At 43.5% G+C, this 21,642-nt stretch overlaps 1 protein-coding gene across 7 annotated transcripts in view; it reads right to left on the bottom strand.

Moving 5' to 3' along the window:
* Window positions 1–21,642, bottom strand: part of NRXN3 (neurexin 3) — a 1,374,011-nt gene that overhangs the window by 120,604 nt on the left and 1,231,765 nt on the right. For 6 of the 7 annotated variants that reach the window (XM_054027799.1, XM_054027800.1, XM_054027802.1 and 3 more), the window contains one exon: window positions 17,659–17,966. In XM_054027799.1, the coding sequence (XP_053883774.1) occupies window positions 17,659–17,966 (308 nt within the window). Of the gene's footprint in view, window positions 1–17,658; window positions 17,967–19,287; window positions 19,348–21,642 lie in introns of all 7 variants that reach the window. The other variant, XM_054027796.1, reaches the window with a different exon arrangement.

The following is a 21,642-nucleotide window of genomic DNA, read 5'->3' as shown; positions in this document are numbered from 1 at the left end:
ACTCTATCAGAAATAATAATAATCATACCTAACTCTTACACAGCACTTTTCATTCATATTGCTCAAAGCACTTCACAAAGGAAGGAAGCATCATTATCCCCCTTTTACAGATGGGTAAACTGAGGCATGGGGACATGAAGTGCCTTGGTCAATGTCATACTAGCAGGCCAATAGCAGAGGTGGGTCTCAAGACTAACTGAAGTCCAGTCCAATGCCCTATCCACTGCCCTATACTGCCTGAAAAGGGCTGGTGGTTGATATTACTCATTTAGTGCCAAGAAGTTGCTCAGCACTTTAAAAGCAATAAAGCTAAAATTAGTCCCTATACCAAAGAGTTGGATCTTTAAAAAGTCAACTGTGGCGAAGACAGGATGTCCAGGGAAATCCAAAGTGGGCATCACAGAAGGGAGGTTTTAGGATGGTCAGCCCTGAATCAGTGTATCTCCTGGCCAGTATAGCTACATATGCTCTCCAGGCAAACATCCCCCCCTTTGGGGTGCTGGTCCCTGTAATCCTCCTCACCACTGCTATGACCAGACGGAAGGTATCAGCAGTGACTGGCAGATCTTACTCTTTCCGTGGATTTATTTCAGATTTACACTAGTGTAACTGAGCACAGAACTGACCTGTTATTTTCCCATAGTCACTATCTTGAGCAGAACTTCACTTTGTTTCCCCAACTCATTTCAGATGAGGTTCTCTTGGGCATCATGGTGCCCATATGTGCGTGGTTAGAGAGGCCTCTTTAAAGATCTACTCTGCAATAAGTTTGTCAAGTCTAATTTGAACAACTAATGCCGCTTCCTGGACCTGCGGAGCCCAAACCTGGGAGCCACATTGCTCATCCCAGAGGTGAACCTCTTCCTGTCAGGTTTATTAATTGCTATTTCTGTCTGTGCCTCTTTGCTTGCATGTATGGGGCAGCTTTTATATATGTGTTTGCTCTGGAAACCTCTTGTGGTGCCATTGAAGAGGAGACAGAATCAGCAAATGTGTATCGAGAAGATAAAGTTAATTATAAAGAGGTTAGTTTACCAACTAGCTAGAAAATATTCTGAAATGTGACTTCAATTGTAAGACTCATTTTCAGGTTTGTCTTTTTATGGTTTCAATATCATCCACACCCTCGTCGTCTCCAAGAAGAAGGTGGAAAATGGAAGAAAAAACACTGAAAGAAAATGGGGACAGAAATCCTACTTAGGAATTATCCTAGCAGATGCCTGTCCACAGTGCAATCCCATCTCACCATCCTAATCCACTTTCAGTAGGAACCAAAGAAATGCACAGCGGGGTGATTTGTGTTTAAAGATCAAAGGGCACTGACCGATCACGTTAGTGGTAAAAGCAAAGCAAATGAGATCTTAGGCTGTATTGAGACAGGAATAGAAAATAATACAGAAATTGTCATCACAATTGTACAAATCAGTGGCGCAGTCCAACTGCAAACACTGAGTTCATTTTGGTCACTTCATCTCATAAAGGTCATAACAGAAAAAATAAAAAAGGTCCAGAGAGAGACATTTTAAAGAGTAAACACAATACGGGCTTGATTCTCTTCTCGCTCACACTGTTTTTGTTCTGGTATGGAGTTACTTCTGGTTTTCGCTAGTGTGAGTGAAAAGAGAATCAGATCCTAAGACTTTTTGGTTTGGAAAGAAGAGTAAGAGAGGAGTTAATCTAAAATAATGCATGTATAGACACAGCTGTTTATCTCACCCAGTAATACAAGAGTAAGTGGGCAATCAAAATTAAAAAATCAGGCAACATATGTTAAGGAAATATCAATATTTTATAACTTGTGGAATCTACGGCCACGGGATATTACTGAGGCCAACAGAATAATAAACTTTCCAGAAGGATTCACTATTTGCACAGACAGCATCTGCAGTGACCTGAGCTACATTAATATTAAAAAGACTATCAATCTTCATGCCCCTTAAACTGACTGCCAGCTATGGGGTCAGGAAGAAATCCAGCACACATACATAAAAGGCATCATTAGGTGATTTGTGGGGGTTACCCCTTCCTCTGAAACATCCCAGATGCTCTGACACCTGTGGTACTCTCTGCTAAACCTATCCATGAGCTCAGTAATAGTTCTGCTATGGAAGTTCATCATCTTTCTATACACAAGCCGCACCTTCCTCTCTTCTGCATTCTGCAGGTCAGCTGGAAATAGAAATGACAAACACTGACAGAGAAGGGACTTGCTGCTAGTTGGCTAGGATCACAAGGCCAACAGACAGTTTACTAGGGTCCAAGAGGCAGATCTGTTTCAGTATCTTATATCTGTGGACAACATTTTATATCAGACTGAGACTACAATAGACAAAGGGGGAAGGCATGGAAGAGAGCAGGCAGGAGACATGAAAGGGAGGATAACAGAGGAGAAGGAGAGGGACAGTAGGATGGAGAGAGAATGATAGGAGAGGTAATGGTTATAAAGGAAAAATTATGAAAGCTGAGAAAGAAGAAGGGTGCTGCAGCGATCTGGCGGTCTAACAATATTCACGTGAATTCTTGTGAGGAGACAGTTGCCACTGACGGCAAGTCATAAACATTAATGGCAGAGCAGCTTCAGATGGCACAGCAGAGGTCATTCGCAAGTACACCGCATCGCAGAGAGCCTTTTTTAATTTAAAAGAAAAAAGAATCCAGCGCTTGACATGAATGGTTTTTCTTTGATTTGTTTTTAAGGTCTGTAGATAAAGACAACACAGTAAAAACTGAAAAGCACATCTGAGCTCATCTTGTCCAGCAGCTTGGAACATCGCACTGAGGGGTTGAACATCAGTCTGAGGAGCACAGAGGTGTGGGGCTCTAGGTGTAGTTTAACAATTAACTCTGTGCTCCTGGCCAGTGAGATAATTAGGCCCCACTTTATTAAAAATGTCTCCACTTCGGATTAGAGGGTTTTTAGCCTGGTAAGGGAAGAATGGTGAACAAATCTCTCCCACGGGATACTGGTACAAGGGTCAAACCCCAGGCTTTGTCGCCGAGGAGTCAGAGCCTAGAAATGTTTTAATGAAAGGATTCAATGGCTAATGAAAACCCTTTGCCAGTTCAAATAGGACTTCAAAGCAGAGGAGCTGTCACAGAGGGAGCAGCAGTACTGGAAATAAACTAATAGGTGACCATACCTGGGGAAAGGACGTCTTATGGAAGCAGGTGCTGTCTCCTACTGAAAGCTTAGTTAATTTCCCAATGTCCGGGAAACAAACTACACGGTGTAACACTATCACCACAGACAAAAACTGTTAATGGTTAGTAAAGGACACTTCTGCAGAATATGATGATGAAATATAGATTAGGGCACCTGTCTGGACATACTGCTGCTGAGCTTCAGAAGGGGTCATGTTTGAAAAGGGACAGAAACCTGAGGCCCTGCCTATTGTAATCATTAAAGAGTCCACAATACTTTTTGCCTTATGAGGGAAGAGATTAGTCTTGGTCTCCTGGTGAAGTTCCAGTTTGGTTAATTACATTCTCCCGCTCCCAACTTTTTCTTGTGCTTCAACTCAGTATAGTAAATTTCTTCACTTCCTGACCTAAACCACTGGTGGTACTGCTGGACAATGTTCAACAGCCACCATGTTCTGCCCTGAAGGTGACTTCATTTCAGTGATGAACAAAATGATCCTTGTGCATAGTTTTTATGTTTGTAAATAGATTTGGAAACTTTGGGGGTGAAAGTAATTAACATCCACTATTAATGATTACTATTATTATGCATATGTAGTCCTCTGAAATGTGCCAGAGTGACCTCTCAGAGACTGAAGTCCTTCATTATCCAAGACCAGCTACAGCATAGACAATGACCAAAACCATCATAATTTAGGATCCATGGAGACATCAGTTTCTTTACATAGGTGGTGGATTTGTGGCTTCTGTTCAATGAGATGAGGACACTAAAACTCCATCCAATTAGTGGACATAAAAATAGGGCAGCCCCATTTCCCATGTTACTGGTGGAAGTCACAGCACTGCCCACTGGGATTCTGTTAAATGGATCAGTTTGGGCAGCCTCCCGCCCCTTCTGAGTATTATGTTGAAAGAATCAACAGAACTGTGAGCTTCCCCAAGTCAGACACAAGATGGAAAGCAGACTTTGCATCTTGCACTGAGAGATTCAGCTCTGCTAGGCTGTTTGGTGAAGGCAGGTCAATCAAGTTCTAATTGGCTCTAATTGGTACTCCCACAAGCTGTAACATTCTCTACCAGCAGCTTAGTGCCACTCAAAATGATAATTGTTTCCCTCCTTCAAAGACAGCAAAGGAATTCCTTGTCTGATCCTCACAAGCCAAAGCCCCACTGCTCAATGTAAGCAAGACAAACACCTCAGCACACGGAGGAAATGGCATCTAGAGAGATTTGAACTAGAGAGATGAACGATCATTGTAAATGGCAATCAGTAAAACATAGTTTCACAGCACAGCAAGTGTATGTGTTGGTAGGTAAGGAGGCAGAGTCTACATTCATTTTGTTCAGAATCTCTCCAAATATAGGATTTGTGAACAGTGATCTTATTGCTCATCACTCACACAACCATGATCGCCTTTCCAATTATTTTTATTGTTGCTAGAGCCCATTATTTGAGTTTTCAAGAGGACTGACCCGTTTCAAATAGTATTTCATCTTTTCTTAATCAACATTTTTTTAGAACGTGGTCAAAATGGTCAAAATTTTGCTGACCAAGTTTTTTGATCCAAAAATGGTCTTTTAAAAATTGCAACAACAAAAAAGTCAAAGTTATTGAAATATTCCATTTTCATGTAATTTTCAATTATATTGTTATCAAAATTGGAATTATAATCCATACCAACATTTTTTTTGGTGATCAAAAACTGTGTTTTCTCATTGAAACCTGAGTTTTCAGTCAGTGAAAAATTCAGAAATGATTTCATAAAAATGTTGGTAAAAATATCATTGAAAAATTCACAAAACAGGAGATGGGTCCACTTTGAACGCTGCAAAATGGAAACAAGCTTGAATGTTTTTGCACAATTTTCCTCCATTTTTCAACCAGCTATATATGCATCTAGCCCCTTTCCTTTAATTTTGCTCATGTTCAATCATAAAGAACATTACCCCTACCCTGAAATGGGTCTGAAGTTAGGGGATGGATTGAGGCCAAGACATGGGACTCAACATGTTGAACGCAATAGGAGTTTAGATCTGGATCCATATCTGAACTTTATCAAAGTCAATGGGATTAGTCAGCAAGTAAAATCTACTGATGTGAGCAAAGGTTTGCTGGGCCAGCGGGTTCTCAGGTCTTACAGCTCAGCCTTTCACGAATAAGTCTGTGTCTGGTTTCCAGGCAGAATATGGAAGTGTTGTGTGTTAGCAGTTCCCTGTCTCTTCCATGGACTTCTGTCTGAATTTGCCCACCCTAACAGAGGCAAGGGTTCCCAAGCTGGAGAGCTTGGAGATGCTACGGTGTGGGGTGCAACCGACAGATGCAGTAAGTTCAGTTTTGCAGGTGCGGCCTCACTGTTGCTTTGTATAATTGTAATCATTCCCCCTGACTTCTCAGTAATGCCCCTTTGGAAGACATGAAATAAGACACTGTTTAACCATAGTCATCTTTCATCGCCACCACAGAAGATGTCTCTCTCAAATCTGAAAAGAATAGCAAAGCTGGATAAAAACAGTTTACAACCAGAGAAGATGGAAAACTCAGTTTAAAAAAAAATGACCTTCAGCTACTGCAGTGTTTAAATGGGGTTTGAATGGGAGAAAAGTGCTCAGTAAATTCAAAGCGACCAAGCTTGACAGAGGCAAAGAGACAGCTAGTCTGTGCCATTACTTCCCTCTGCCTTTAAAATGATCCTGGATGTTGTAAACTGTTATTTACATCCTCTAGTCTATTTCATTTGTGAGTTGCTTATGGAAGGAGATGATATTGCCCTCCTTTCACCTGCCCCCCCTTGCTCCCTGACAAAAGCTCTGAATTACCTTCCTAATCCTCCTGGCAGCCTTTGATGCCTGGAATCCATCATTGCAAGAACAGGCTTCAGGAAATAAATCCCTACCAGCAAGGCCTGCTGAGCCCCACCAACTGAGTGAAAGGGCACTGAAAACCTGATCCAAAGACACTGGTCATGTTACTGGATCCTGTACATGAACCATCAGACACTTAATTGCATAGTTAATGTGTAATAACAATGCTTATTTCAGGATAAAGACTTGGCCACTCCCTTGCAAGTAACAGGAATCACTACGCAGTCACTCATTCCTGTTACTACAATGTCTCCTGAGTCCAGGCAATCAAGTCAGCTTCTGGCTGTGTGATCCCTTTTATTTATCCCTATTCAGACTCTTCTCCTCCCCCCGCCCCATTGGCCTCTCACAACATGCATGCAACTGGAGCTAAAGACATTTCCTTTCATCTTAGAGGGCACAACAAGCAGTTACATCAGTATTGGGGGCTGGCATCGTTCTGAGATGCCATTAAAAGGCACAGGACATTTCTTAGCAGCTGCCTTTCATAGCAGACATTTTTTTTATTTCTGTTAAAAGTGGGCATCCTTAAGGATTTATGTGGCTCGAGCAGGTCACATCATCTGAGCTGCCCAGAAGCCACTATAGTTCACTTACTCTCTGAATTCCCTTCACTCAAGTTTCCTATATGTCACCAAAGGATAGGGAGAGGGCAGCCACGTTCTGGGGCAGGGGGGAGGTAGGCTAGGGACTCTAGAATATGGTTACTTTGACTCAGGTCTGCACGCTGCAGTGTGGACACCAGAACCCTAGGTTTGAGCACAGGTTAGAAAAATCTTAACCCCGGGTTAAAATACAATGTAGGTGCTCAAGCCAGGGTACCCTAACACAGGTCAGCTGACTCAAGTCCCACTAACTCTGGGCTTACATTGTAGTATAGACATCCCCTTAGAGATGCCTGGGGTGGTGTTTAGTTTTTCCAGATTTCTGGGTGGGCGCTTGCGCCGGTTCTCTTTCGTATTGTTAAGAGAAACCCCTAGATATTGAACCTGACCCTTGTTGCTGCCGAAACCACCTGGCAGAAGGGCTACAAATCATTTGTGAAGTCTAAGGGGAAGGCAGGCGGCTAAGCGCCTCATAAACATGGTGAGAATCACATGTAAATTTAAGTCGTCTCACACATGCCCATTCTCTGGCCATATCCCACCCATCTTTAAGCCTGATCTCTTGAAAGTACAGGAATAGAAACCCAAGGGGTTTGAGACTCACTCCCACTCAAAGCAGAGGAGATACCTAATGCTTCTCTGACTTGTATCCACATATAGCCTCCATTCACATTTGCCAAGACACACATGTTAAGCTCTCTGTTGAGCATAGCACCAGGCTTGTGGGATCAAAGCCAGACACTACAGACAGCAGTAGATGGAGGGCTCACAGTGAATTTACAAGAATTTAGGTCGGAAAGTGAAGGAGAATGCAGTGTTCAGCTGAAAATGCAGTGGTATTTTCAAAGCACTGTACAAAATAACACCTACAACCTTGCTGTGAGTCAGGTCAGCGACACTATCCCTGTTTTACAGACAGGGATACCGAGATACAAAGTGGGGCAGTGACTTGCCCATGGTCCTACAGAGAATGAGCTGGGATTAAAATTCAGCAGTTCTAGGCTCAGAAACCCATATTCAGTCCAGTAGACCACAAAGCTTCTCTCGCTAAACCTCCAAAAACCTGAAACATGGCAGCTCGCCTCCTGCAACATTGCTGCTTTCCATCTTTGCCCTTGACTGTCCCATCAATCTTCTTGCCATCAAATCCACTCTCACCTGTCAACACCCCCTGCTCATCCAATAGATTAAACGCTTCCAACAGGAGGAAAAATATATTAAAGGAATAATAATAATAATGCTGATAACAATAAAGAGTCTCAGAAATATATATTTCTGGCTCCTTCCTCCCTCCCTGTCTCCCCTCGTTTGACAGTCGCCCAGTGATAGCAGCATTAATCATTAGGGCAGCAGCTGGGAGATAAAGACCAATCAGAATTTTCCTGTGCATTATGGTGTGTGTATGCACATGTTTGGGCGGGAGCGGGGGAGACAGCAACAGAATAATCTGTCATTTTATATATCTATACTGCAGGAGCCGATCAGGACTGGTTCCCCATTGTTACTGCAGATTAAAATCATCCCTGTCCTTCTGCTCTCCTAGGAGGTCACCTTTCAGAAAAGGGGATAAATATTATGACAAGTTAAATCTTACCCAGTTTGTATTTATTTATATATGTTCTCAATCTGCCTTAGGGGTAGGAGGTCTCACGTATGTGGGACGGGAGAGACAGATAGCACCATGGTTTTTTCCCTCCCTGCCAGGACTGGTTGCCAGAAGCCTCATGGATGTCATTCCCTCTGTAACAAGGTTTGCTGGTTGTACTGGAACTGAGCTGTCTGGGGATCCTACAGGGGCGTGGATGACCCTAGGGGAGGTGTCTGTCAGCACAGGCTAGTCTGATTCATCATAGCTGAAGCAGAAGGAGCTGTGGGGAGTAGAAGGATTGCAAAACAGTGCAGGTAAGGAAGCTCCCCCACCTGCAGTCTCTCCAAAACACAGCTACTAAAAGCCCCTTCCTCCTACCATGCCCGGCCATGTCACCCCTCATCTCTCAGGCTTTCTACTCACTCTTTCTCTCTTCCCACATGAAATTCAGTCCCCCATTTGCAGAAACAAAGCCTCTTTGGGGTCTCATCCTTTACTACATCTCGCCACTCATTCTCCCCTCTTGTTCCCTGCACTCTACTCAATAATACAAGTGCTCCCATCTTTGCCTTATTCTACCCTCCACTTCATGATTTCACCTATGCTGCCAGCATGTCTGGAGGTGGCCCTTGCTTTGCCCACAAAGCACTCTGTCTCTCTCCAAAGCAACTTCTTCAGGCAATTCTATTCACATCTGAAAGACAGCAACACTTGCCACGCAACACCCTTTAGCACCAGTGTTGGGCACTGCAGGCAGCACTGACACAGATGGAAGATCGCCCCTTGCCAATTACCTGCCAGACCAGACTGAGAGAAGATTCATTTCACTTGCTCCAAAAAAGTGATCTGAACACTGAAGGGAAACATTCACATCCTGCACAATAGATGGATGGTTGGAATATGTGGCCTGACCCTTTGGGCTCTACTTTTCCATGGAAATAGTGTCAAAACAAATACATATTTTGTGAGGAAATCATTCATGATCCCCATGTATAGCATCCCACCTACTTGTAGAATATGCTAATGGCAAGAGAAAGGGTTGGCTGTAAACAGGTCTGTGTGTCAGTCAGGTCTCATCAAGCCACTTTCACTGATCACTAGCGGCAACAAGAGCTTACTGTGGCAGCTGTGGCTCACAACTCAGTGACATCTCAACTCACAGATGAAAAAGAAACTGGGGGAAACCTTTATGTCTATGTTAACTAACCGCACCATTTCTCTAAAGAAACCCCAAGGCATTAATTAAATGGTTTCAGAAAGTGGGGCTGTCATAACAGTTTGGATGTGTTTCTAATTTCCATGCCATCATCCCAACGTGAGCCAGGAATAGTAAGAGACACATTCCTACCTCTCAGCCAGTCTTGTAACAAAACAAAATGGAAATATCTGCCCTATATGTCTGCAGCTCCCAGCCATTTCCCTGTGATGTATAAATACCAAAGAGAGCATACGTGCTTTAAGAAAAATGTGAGCCAATACTCTGACTATATCTGAGCTGTAATCATCAATTCTGCTTTATTTATTTCTAAGCAGACATTTACTCCTCATTGTCTTTTGTGGTATCCTGTCATTGTACAACTGTCTTGGAAAAACAAAACTTTATTTCTATTCATTTAGTATGGCCAGTAATGAAATCTGTGCCGGTTTACAATGTCTAGCTATAATATCTATTTACATACAAGCCAATTTTTGAAAGTAGTCTCCCAAGTTGCACCCACATGGTTTACAAGCACTCCTGTCTGCAAGTGCAAATACCAGATGCCTTTCAGTGCACAAATATAGGAATTCATGCCCACATAAGGGTGCACACTGACTGTAATTTAGGATAAAGAACAGGAGTACTTGTGGAACCTTAGAGACTAACAAATTTATTAGAGCATAAGCTTTCGAGGACTACAGCCCACTTGTTTCTTGGGTAATTTGACCCTGCATATCTACGGTATCTACAGATTTATCTTTTGACAGCAGATCTATTGCATCTACCCAAAGTATCTGTTTATTAGAACTGGTCAGAAATTGGAGGAGGTGGCGGGGAGAGGTTTCCACTGAAAATGTTGATTTCTTTAAAAGAAATTGTGGCCCAAAACTGAAAAATTCCCAGTGAAAAAACATTTAAAAAAATGAAAAATGTAGATAGTTCATGTCTTCATACACCTCGCCAAATTGTGCCCTCAATTACACATTCCAGGGGTGTCACTGAGAACAGAATTTCGTGGCCAAAGTAAAGCTCAAGCTCTATTGCCAGTCCCAATGATTGCTCATATCTGCTACTTTATGAGAGTTAGAGACATTCGTGTCTGGCCGGGTAGCTAGAAGTGCTCAGGCCCTTGACTCAATATTTGATCGACCAAGTTCTCAAGAAAATATAGATTTCAACAAAACTCACAGATGCTAAGTGAGTGAAGGGAGTCAGCACTTGCACCTTTCAGTGCTGCCACCTGAATGCACGCTATCCAAAGACTAAGTGTGAGCTATTTACTGAGAAACATTCCACTGCAATGTGTGGGATCCATGCTATGCTCTGACCATTCACTCAGTAATTCCACTGGAATCACGATACTCCATGGACTCCACTCATAGCAGACATTGATCATTCTAGTACCCTGTTTCCCCGAAAATAAGACATCCTCCGAAAATAAGGCCTACTTACAGTTTTGCCTCTCGTTGTAATATAAGGCATCCCCCCAATAATAAGACCTCCCCGATAATAAGGCATCCACCGATAATAAGGCATTTTTCATTTCTGAAAAATAAGACATCCCCTGAAAATAAGACCTAGCGCATCTTTGGGAGCAAAAATTAATATAAGACACTGTCTTATTTTCGGGGAAACAGGGTAGGTGCTCAGTAACAAACTTTAGATAGGAAGGTAGGTAGGAAGACAGATAGATGGAGCTGGTTGCCATATGCAACCCATTTCAGTGTTAGTGCTATGGCTCCTCATACAAACAGAGCCTGGATTCAGCTTCTCTAGGATCAGGTCTGGTCAGTACTTGGATGGTGGACCTCCAAGTTTAACCTAGAAAATAGTAATGGTTCAATAAGCAGCAATTTGTTTGAGTATTCACCCCATACGTCACCATGCCATAATAAGTACTGCACTCCTGAAAGTACCATCTTTTAGAGCAGATGTCAGAATTAGATACTGACTTCTTAAAAAAAATAATCTGATGGCACTTTAGGAATGTTAATCTGAATGTTCTGGACATAACATGGAAAATTATATTCTACCTCTCTCAATTGACTACTCAGTCTAAACTGGGAAGTGTTTTTATTCATTTTCTGTCTTAAGCATTACTGCATAGCATTGCTGTTCACTGTTAGCAGCTGCCACATTCCATCCCAGAGTTGGTGCCAGTCAGTGGTGGATGAAGCTATTCCTGTACAAGGTATTTGGTTCTCCTTTGGTATTATTATATTAATCGCTTGTCAATCCATACAGAAAAGTGGTTTGCATGGAAACTTCCGGGATCATCTGCTCCAAACTCCTGCCTTCCTTCTCTGCCCAAAACCCCTCAGCATCAGGCCTACTTGGAGCAGTTATCAGCTAGAGCAGGGGTGGGCAAACGTTTTGGCCCGAGGGTCACATCGGGTTTTGGAAATTGTATGGAGGGCCAGTTAGGGGAGCCTGTGCCTCCCCAAACAGCCAGGCATGGCCCAGCCCCGCCCCTTATCCGACCCCCCTGCTTCTCGCCCCGATGGCCCCCCCAGACTCCTGTCCTATCCAACCCCCCCGTTCTCTGACAGTCCCCCTCTCCCCCGGGACCCCTGCCCCATCCACCCCCCTCCCTGTCCCCGATAGCCTCTACCCCTGCCTGCCACCACCACCCCTTCCAACCCCTCTTCTCATTCCTGACGACCCTCCCGGGACCCCTGTACCATCCAACCACCCCTTCTCCCTGTCACTGATTTCCCCCGGAACCCCTGCCCCTGACTGCACCCCTCCCCCCCATCCAATCCTCCCTCTCCTTCCTGACTGACCCCCCAGGACCCCTGCCCCCATTCAACCCATTCCCCGCCCTCTGACCACCCCAACCCCTATACACACCCCCACCACCATCCCAAACTCCCCTGCCCTCCATCCAACCCCCCCGCTCCCTGCCCCCTTACCACGCTGCCTGGAGCACCAGTGGCTGGTGGCGCTACAGCCGTGCCGCCCGGCTGGAGCCAGCCACACACCGCACAGCACGAAGCACTGGGTCAGGCTGGGCTCTGCAGCTGCACTGCCCCAGGACCTCACAGCCCCGTCACCCAGAGCATTGCACCGGCGGCGCAGCAAGCTGAGGCTGCGGGGGATGGGGAACAGCAGGGGAGGGGTCGGGGGCTAGCCTCCTGTGCCAGGAGCTCAGGGGCTGTAGTTTGCCCACCTCTGAGGTAGAGTGAGTAAACAAGGTTTGGTGGGCTGCTTCGCAGCCATGCAATAACTCTATCCCCTTACTCTAGGAGGGCATAGGAGAGAAAGGGAAGGTTCCATCACTGAAAAAGGACAAGTTTTGGAAGCTTTAGTCTCTTTGCATTGAAAAAAAAAGTTGAGGAAAGAGAAGGAAAGCAGGGGGAAAAACAAGCTGCCTAATTTTCTGCAGTACAAATAGGCCAGTGAAGTCAGTCTTTAAAGTGCAAGCTCTTTATTCATTAGAACTGTGGCGTCTCTGAATGAAAATATCACTGGAGACTCATAACAAGCGAAGAGGAAATTAGAGGCCAATTTTCTTCCCCCAAAATTATTATCTAAGAGGGCAAAAGAAAGTAGTGCCTGTGCTAAAGCAAGAAGGAGACAAATGTATTTTTCTTGGCTGACAGTTAAAGTCTAATTAGACTGACAAATCTTCTGTGCTTTTCTCCTTTGCGAGCTGTATGAGGCAAGATTCAGCCCCAGAGCCACACATTACGGAAGGACGTTAATCAAGATTAAAGGAGCGCTGAACCTAAAGAAAATGTTCCTAAGAGGCTGTGTAGACTAGTGGTTAGAGTAAAAGACTGTGAGCCGAGAGGCCCTTTGCTGAGCCAATGCAGATGGACTCTTGACATTAATAATGGACAGTCTTCCACCCCCTGCTTTGCATTGTTTATATAGAACTTTCTACAAGCACCTTCCAGTATTTTATGTTATTTGTTGGCATTCTCTTGCACTCAGCACCATTCCTGAGAGCTCACACAAACAATTAATTAATTTATCCTCCCAGCTACTCCTGTGAGGCAGGAGAGTCTCATTATCCTCTTTTTACAAATAGGGAAACCAAGACACAGAGACTTGCACCAGTCACACGGTATGTCTGCAGCAGAGCACAGACTTCTTGATTCCTTGTACTATGCCTTAATAACGAGGCAATACTTCCTCCCTATTACGAATGATGTAATCTTTACTCACATTCATAGTTTTTTCTTACTCTCTGTATCCATGGAACTACACCTGAGGTAGGGTTGAGACAAACCAATCCAGGTGATACCATTTTTCTCCTTATACTTAGATCTAAATGGTCACTAAACACACTGTGTTATTGGCCCTGGGTAAGTGTTCTATGGGGTCCAATCCTGAGATCCTTACCCAGTACTTGACTTCAAAAGGACTTTTGCTTGAGTAAGGACTTTAGGGCTGGTCTCAGTAGTGATTCTAGACCTGTCCTGGATGGAACACACAGACCAAGGTTGCATAGTGAAGGTCTTCTCCAATGCTGTTTGAAGTGGCAACTCACTCAATAAGCCCCAAGCTGGTAAATATCAGTTTATAGTAGCCAGATTGGCAGCAAAAGCCAGGAAAATGAAGGCCACCTCTAGCTAAGCACATTTTCAGACAGAATAGAAATCTCTTAAATCTACAAACCACAGAGTTCTTTCACATAAACTCCAGCCCTTTCCTAAATTAGGTAGGGAGGTCGGTGGGGTTCAAAGACTTAAACAATAGAAACAAGACTTCTAATTAAGAACATACCTGCTAGAAATAATGTGCCTCCTGACATGAGACAATGTCATGACACTCATAAAAATAGCCTGCACTCCAAGCAACTCACCTTAAGCAAGAGACAGCTGCTTGCCTCTCTGCCCTTTGTGGTAGCGTGGGGAAGCGGAGCTCCCAGAGAGGATATTATTAATATAGGAGGGCCTGGTGTGTCAGGGCCCTGCAGTCTGCAAGTGTAATTTAATACAACACACGTCACTTCTGAACAGACCTGTGCTTGAATGCAGTGCAAAACCTGTGTGTGAAAAGGTCAAAACAGCATTTGTACTCAGGGTTGCCAGACACAGCTTAGTTATCTGGATGCAAAAATACTGTATTAACTGCTTTGAAACAAATAAAGAAACAAAACTCCTTTCCCCAGTTTTGGTTTTCAGTTAGCAGGAAAGCACAATTCTGGGAGACTAAATGCATCTTCCTTCAAGGCTCCATTGTAACAGACAAGGGTCATTGCCATTTCTTAGTAGCATTAAGTATAGACTTGCCAATGCACCGTCCTCTATCCCACACTCATCTCACGTCCACTGACATAAATTATTGACATCAGAAATGCTTAATCATAAAGGTGAAGTTATAGACATCACTGATGCTAAAGAAATCTTTCACACATGATGCTTCCAGTAACATGATTTTCCCATGTCCCTCATGTTGGCTAGTGATCCCACATTGTATCCCATGCCTGGCCCTTTACAGATTGAGAAGTGTGACTGTGGGTCTCTCTCTCGCTCTGTAGATTTAAAGATCTTTCCAGATTTCCTAGGCCCTTTAGATGAACCGCACATGAAAACACTTGTAGTGGTACTCTAAGTAATTGAGCAAAGGGAGCATCTAGGTGTGGCATTAGGAGTAGAGGATATCTTAGCAACTGTCAAGCCCCTATATACTGCATGGCAAGTTGGACTTAAATACTGCCACAGGTTCCCTGGATTTAGCAATGCTCTGATATGTTAGACTGGAAATTCTGCAGCAGCTTCATATACATTGTGAAATGAAGGTTTTTCAGTTACTTAAATAGGAAAATGAATACTACAATCAGGATAGAAGCCCCATACCTAATTGCAAGTGTAGCAACTTTGTAGCTATCTTAGTTTTTATGCTGGGCTCGTCAATGTAGTAACTGAGTGCTAATGTGTTCTCTCAGGTGGCTCTATCTTACCCTAGCTGAAGAATGAATTTGCTTTATTAGATCTTTTCCATCTCTTATCTTTATGGTTGTTAGTGGTGCTGCCAAATTTCACAGCACTAATGATGACTATTGTGAGTCATAATTACCACAAGGCATCTGAAAACCACAGCTGGAGCTGCTGAAAACTATAGCTGGAGATGCAGCCCAAGTAGAAGAGGACAATTTCCCCCCACCTTCACCATACAAACAACACAACTTAAGCTGACAGAACCAAACAACTCTGCCCAAAGTGGGGAAAAGGAAAGCCATCTTGTGACATGATAGCAATAAACTGGCCTGCTCCTGAATGTAATGGAAGTACATATTGACTTTTATCTTCCTTTCAGTGGGTTGAGTGAAGTGTCAAGAGTTATTGCTTTAATATCAGCAGAGATGAGGCCATTTGTTGTGGTACGTGTGTATCCAGGAAATCACTGCTCTAACCATCTTTTTAGAGGCACTTCTACACTTTATTAAATCTCCTTGATGCCTTTTCAGCACACAGTGGTCTCGACTGGCCTAGTGAACTGCGGTGTAGATTAGGCAGGCAGCTTTCTGGGATATTTCTCCTTCAAGTGGGGTAGGATCATTTCCAGCTTTGCTCAGCTCACATAAAGACCAATTCTGCTCTCAGTTACGCTGATGTAAATCTGTATAATTCCACTGAGGTCCACAAATTATGGCAGATCTCCACTGGAGCACAGTAACAGATAACAGAATTTGGCTCACAGATGTTACTCTCCTGGACATGAAATCATACAAAGCCTTCCTTTAAAATTAGAGCTAGACACAGAGAAGAGAGAATCCTAATTCCTTCACAATTTACAACGAACATCAACTAGACTTGGGATAATTTCCCCTCATGTAGTTGAGACTTTATATTTCATGCACCAGTGTTTGAGGCTAATAACTCAATTAATCTACCAACCCGCTCCTGCCTGGATTTCTAGAATGCCAAGGGGGCCAGTACAGTGTTAAGCCTTAGCCTGGGTTTAATCACTTTCAATTGAATAGGAGTAAATGCCTCTGCAAAGATAATACCTCCAGCATAGCTAAGTAGAGGATTTTCATGTTTTCTCATCATACGTGACCACGATTAGATGAAAAATTAAGAGAATGAAAATATAGACAAAAGAATAACCAGTCATTGATTAAACCTTCTGAATCAGAGCAAGCAGAGGATCTTATATCACCAGTTCTGACAGCCCTGGATTTCATTAAACCTGCATTTCCCAAAACCCACCAACATTAATGCTCAAGGAAAGTTGTCTCAAAGAAGCAGCTGTAATCAATGTAGGATATTATCTATTTGGACAATAACACACCTCCCCCACCCCTTTTGCTAATGGAATACTCCAGTTAAAATCATGGGCCAGATTCTTAGCTAGTGTAAATTGATGTTGCACAGCTGAAGTGAATGGAAATATGTTGATTTTCATCTGCTGTGGGTCTGGCCCCATATATATTATAAAGTCAAATTCCCTTACCTGTGTTATTAACCTCATCATCGGTTACTGAAAGAATTAATAAAAATCTAATTCACTAAAATCTAATTCACTTTTCAACATCAGTGTTGGTTGTTTACATTTTGCCTTTACTCAGTGTAGACCATGAGCAAACCAGAGCATGAGCAATTCCACACTCAGGCTCTGACACAAGAACAAAACTGCTGCCATTTTTTGGGTTACAAACACTACATCAGGACAGTTAAATATGAACAAAAAACTGTTTCCAGTGGACTTTTTTAAACTCAAATTTAGAGTTCTGTTGGTCACAGAGTTTGGAAAAGCTTGTTTTTACAAAACCTAAATTTTGGAGGAAACTGATCTGACAGTGCCCCTTTCACATTATCCAATAGAAGGCTGTAAGATTAGCATGAATGGCTCGCTCCGAATGCTATACTCTCATTTGCTTTTTTCCACATTAAGAACTTCACGACTGCAGCAATACCTATGGCAATAATAATAAACAATAATCTACCCACATCCCATTAGGCTTTTGAAATTCACATCAACTTGGAGATAACATGCCCCAAATCATATTCTCATCTACACTGGTGCAGCATTGCTGATATAAATAGAGTTGCACCAGTCTGAGAGTAAAATTTGGACCCACTATTACATACATACCGAGTAATAATGCAGAAGTTTCTGCTAGTTCACCAGAGCAGAAAGGAGCCCAATTTTGTGTTGGTTTTTACCCTGTACAACCTCATGAAAGTCAACAAAGTTATATGGCCTCTAACTCAGTGCAGAATTTGGTCCAAGGGACTTAACTAACAGGTTAACTAAACAATGAAGTATAAATAAAAATCCAACCACATGGAGGAGATCAAATGGCTCACCTGGATGCTGGGTGGGGAGCGGTTTTTTCGGGTAGTTGTGGTGGCCATGGTTGTGGTGGTTTCCATGACTGTGGTAGACATTTCTGGTGGCATGGAGGTTGTGGGTGTTGTTCCAAGGATGGACGGGACTTCTCCAACCAGCCGGACACTTCCGTTGATTTTAATATTGGGGTTGTTCTCTGCTGCCATATTCAGCACTTTCAAGCCATTGTAATAGAGACCGGAGAGCTGGCCTTGGAAGGGACGCCCTCTGTCCTTCCCTCCAATGGCTATTTGCGCCTGGGTGTTGAAGATCGTTAACTGTCGTCCTAGTGAAGGGGGGTGAATAAATTATTGCCAGACATTTCCCCCCCCCCTTCTTTACCATACACTGAGTCCTGGCCAGAGTGGACTGAAGATAAGAGCAGGTTCCCCAGTGGCGGTGGTGGAGGTTGTTGGGTGGAAATGCAGTGCTGCAAATTTGTGTCTCAGACTCAATAGTAGAGATGGGCCTGAACACCGGCTCTAGAACCTCTCACTCTCACCTCCATACGTACAACTAAACTCTGGAGAAGTTTGGACCCAACCATAGATCTGGTTCCTAACTGAAACGTTGGCCCATCTTTCATTACAACCAATGTTTTAATCTGTTAGTCTCCTCTAGTAGCTTTTGGAGACTGAAAAACAACCCAGATGATAAAATCTCTCTAGGCTTAGCCCAATGTATATACACATATATATCTTTGATCTCTGAATGGTCAACTGGAAGGAGCATCTGTGAATAGATAGGAAAGGGTAAGATACAGAGATACTCTAAGAGAAGCTGATCTTTGGACTGCATGGGGAATTTAGAATAGAAGAATGCAAGAGTCTGGGTCTGGAATATAGTTATCAGAAAGGATCAGGAATCTAAACGTTGGAAACGCCAAACATGAACATTTCTGATGCTATGAAAGAGCAAAGTTCTTTGAATAGTGAACAATACAGTAATTAAGGTGATTAATTCTCACAACGCTCCTGTGAGGTAGCTCAGTGTTAATCCTATTTTTATAGATGGTGAAGTTGAGGCCTAGATAGGTTAAGTGACTTGCCCAAGGTCACACAAGGCGTGTCAGGTATGGATTTCATATCATGGTGGCAGAAGGAATGTACCTATTCAGAATGGACCCTAGAAACAGCTGCCAATTCTCCTAATCCCACAGACCATTCAAGTGACATCCAGACAAAATTGATTCATAAATATGGCCCACTTTTCCATGCTGCATTGGGTTGACTAAATTGAAGCCATGATTGTTGTGTCCAGTGCAAACGAAAAGTTTATCATCTCACTCTCTGTGTGAGGTTTTGGGGCATGCCAATGGAATCTGCTGAATTAACAGGGAACCAGACTGGCCAGAGCTCAGGAGGGTAATCAAAGCAGAGTCAAATCAATTATTACTGGATTATTCAAATATGTTTTCCCTCCACCACCCCTTTCTTACAATATGTGCACACGTCCCCATCCCTTCCCTCTCCCCTCTCTCACTCACCACTTTCTTTCTCTAGTCCAACCTGATAAGTGCAGAATGTAGTAGAGCATAGCCTATATCCCACTGTTCATTCTCTCAAAGCCAGTGGTTAAAGTAGATCAAAATAGGAGGGGGAGCTCACCAATTTTGGTGGTCGTCGTGACGGGTCTTGAAGTCAAGTGGTGATGCGGTGTTGCATCATCTTATGGTGACGGGATGGACCATGGGGAAGAGAATGGGGACAAGAGAAGAAATGTATCTGAAAGGAGTTCCTGTCCCCAAGGAGGGCGCTAGCCAGCCAAGCAAAAGTGTATGTGTATGTGTAATGTATGGAGTTGTGGGGGCGGGGTGCACATCCCTAGTGCTCCCCACCCCCATACCTATAAATATCAACATTTAGACTTGACCAGGATGGAGGATCTGTACTGATGTAAAATCGAAAAATAAAAATGGAGGGAGCACTGCATCTTTTCCCTGGAAAATGTTGAAATATCTGATGCATTTTCCTGCATTTCAGGAGATTTTAACTTACCAGAGGCAAGTTATGTTCCACTAAAACATCAACAAACATGCACCAAAACCACAGGCCCCCCACCATGTAAAACCAAAGTAGCTTATCCCCTCTCCTATCTCAAAGCATACTGGGTTCCTGTGAGCAACTCCTATCAAAATACAGCTCTCTGAAGCCCCCTCTTTGTTTGCAAGCACTCCCCTGAGATCTAGTGCAAACAATAATGCACAGTTTGGCATCAAAGATACTGTACAACAGTTTATATTCTTGTGACTTACTGTGTCCCTTGAGTTTTCTTTTCTTCCTTATTTTATGTCACTCCACTCATTCCATTAGTGTTTCAGTTTTCCTATGACTACCTTGTTCCATCTATCACTCTGCTCTGCATCTCCTCTCCTCTCTCCCATATTCTCTCAATTTCCCATTATGTTTCCTCCCATGCTGCCCTTTCCTTCCTCCTCACTCACTTCCATCTTGTGTCACCAGTGCTTAATTTGTGGCAGGGCTGAGCTCCGGCACCACTAGATTTGGCAGTTCATAGCCCCGACTCATCTGGGTTTGCCGCATCAGTTATGAAAGTAAAAAAGGTTTCAGAGTAGCAGCCGTGTTAGTCTGTATCCGCAAAAAGAAGAACAGGAGTTCTTGTGGCATCCGAAGAAGTGGGCTGTAGTCCACGAAAGCTTATGCTCTAATAAATTTGTTAGTCTCTAAGGTGCCACAAGTACTCCTGTTCTTCTTTTTGCTAAAGTAAAAAAAGATTGCTTGAGCCCTGGGCACCTAATTGCTTGAGCCCCAGCACCTGTTTCATTACAAATTAAGCACCACATTCTTCCTGCTGCCCTTCCCCTCAGGGGGGTGTGCCTGGAGGGATAAAAGAGATGACAGGGCCATTTTGCTACACTTGAGATAATGTCCTCCTGTAATGGAGGGAGAGCTGATGAGGGACCAGATGTTTCCATTTCTAACCCCTTCATATCATGCAGCAGGGAACCAGGGTCTCCTTTTTCCTCTATCAATCTGGAGGGTAGGGAAGGGGGCTGGTGAGGAGGCAGATCTGAATGTAGTAGAGACAGATAGGGAACATCACTTCTCTTATCAGGTGTCGCTGTTTCTCTCCTCAGTGGTGGAAGACCCAGCAATTTCCTCAGCCAGTCCCCAGCTCTTCCTGCTGTTCCCATTTCAGATTCCAATGCGCGGTGAGTCCTTGCTGCCCCCACAAGTGATGAGAGGTAGCTGAGCTCCCCGAGCCAGGAAGATGAAGAGAAGTGGAGTGCTCTCTCTATGCTTTTAGTAGAGGAGGGTAGCTGGACTCCCTGATGCTCTCCTTTTACTTTAACCCATGCCCGTAACACATCCTTACAACTGTCTAGGATAGCTCCATTTTCTTGTCAGAGACAACAAGTCACCACACCAATGTTGACACATATTCTACCTTCTTCACCACTTCTCAGTTCTCTCTGCCCTCTAATATTCTAGGAACACCTACCACATGGGCGTGGCCCCATTCCAGTAAAGTATGAACTTTATTGTGTTTTCCTTTTGAATAATGAGCTCTTCTAGTCCAAGAGCTGAACACAACGCATGCAGCTACACCGAACACAGCACTGGTACTAAAGCTGTGCTTGCTAAAAGGACAATCACTTGTTGGGTTTCTCTATGAAGAATCATTCCTAACTCACAACTCTGGTGTGAGGTGTCTGTACTTGAATAAGCATAAAGGAAGCAAGTGGATGAAATGAAAGAAAAATGTCCAAAAGAAGAAATATGCAGAATTCCAGAGCCACGTCAGACCTCCCTTCTTCTAGTTTATCTATGGCTTGATTCTGCAATCCTTATTCACACTGAGTAGAACTAACTCTCACAAATTGTCCTTTTGACTCCAAAGGCATGACTTACCTGAATAAGTGCTACTCAATGTGAGTAAGCGTTGCAGACTTGGATCCTTATTTTCCACCTAGCTCTCTACTTATTAGGCTTTTCTTATTA

This window comes from Malaclemys terrapin, chromosome 4 (genome assembly GCF_027887155.1).
Source record: "Malaclemys terrapin pileata isolate rMalTer1 chromosome 4, rMalTer1.hap1, whole genome shotgun sequence".
Taxonomy (NCBI): domain Eukaryota; kingdom Metazoa; phylum Chordata; order Testudines; family Emydidae; genus Malaclemys; species Malaclemys terrapin.
Note: the sequence above shows the minus strand (reverse complement) of the source record. Positions and strands in the feature narration are given on the sequence as shown.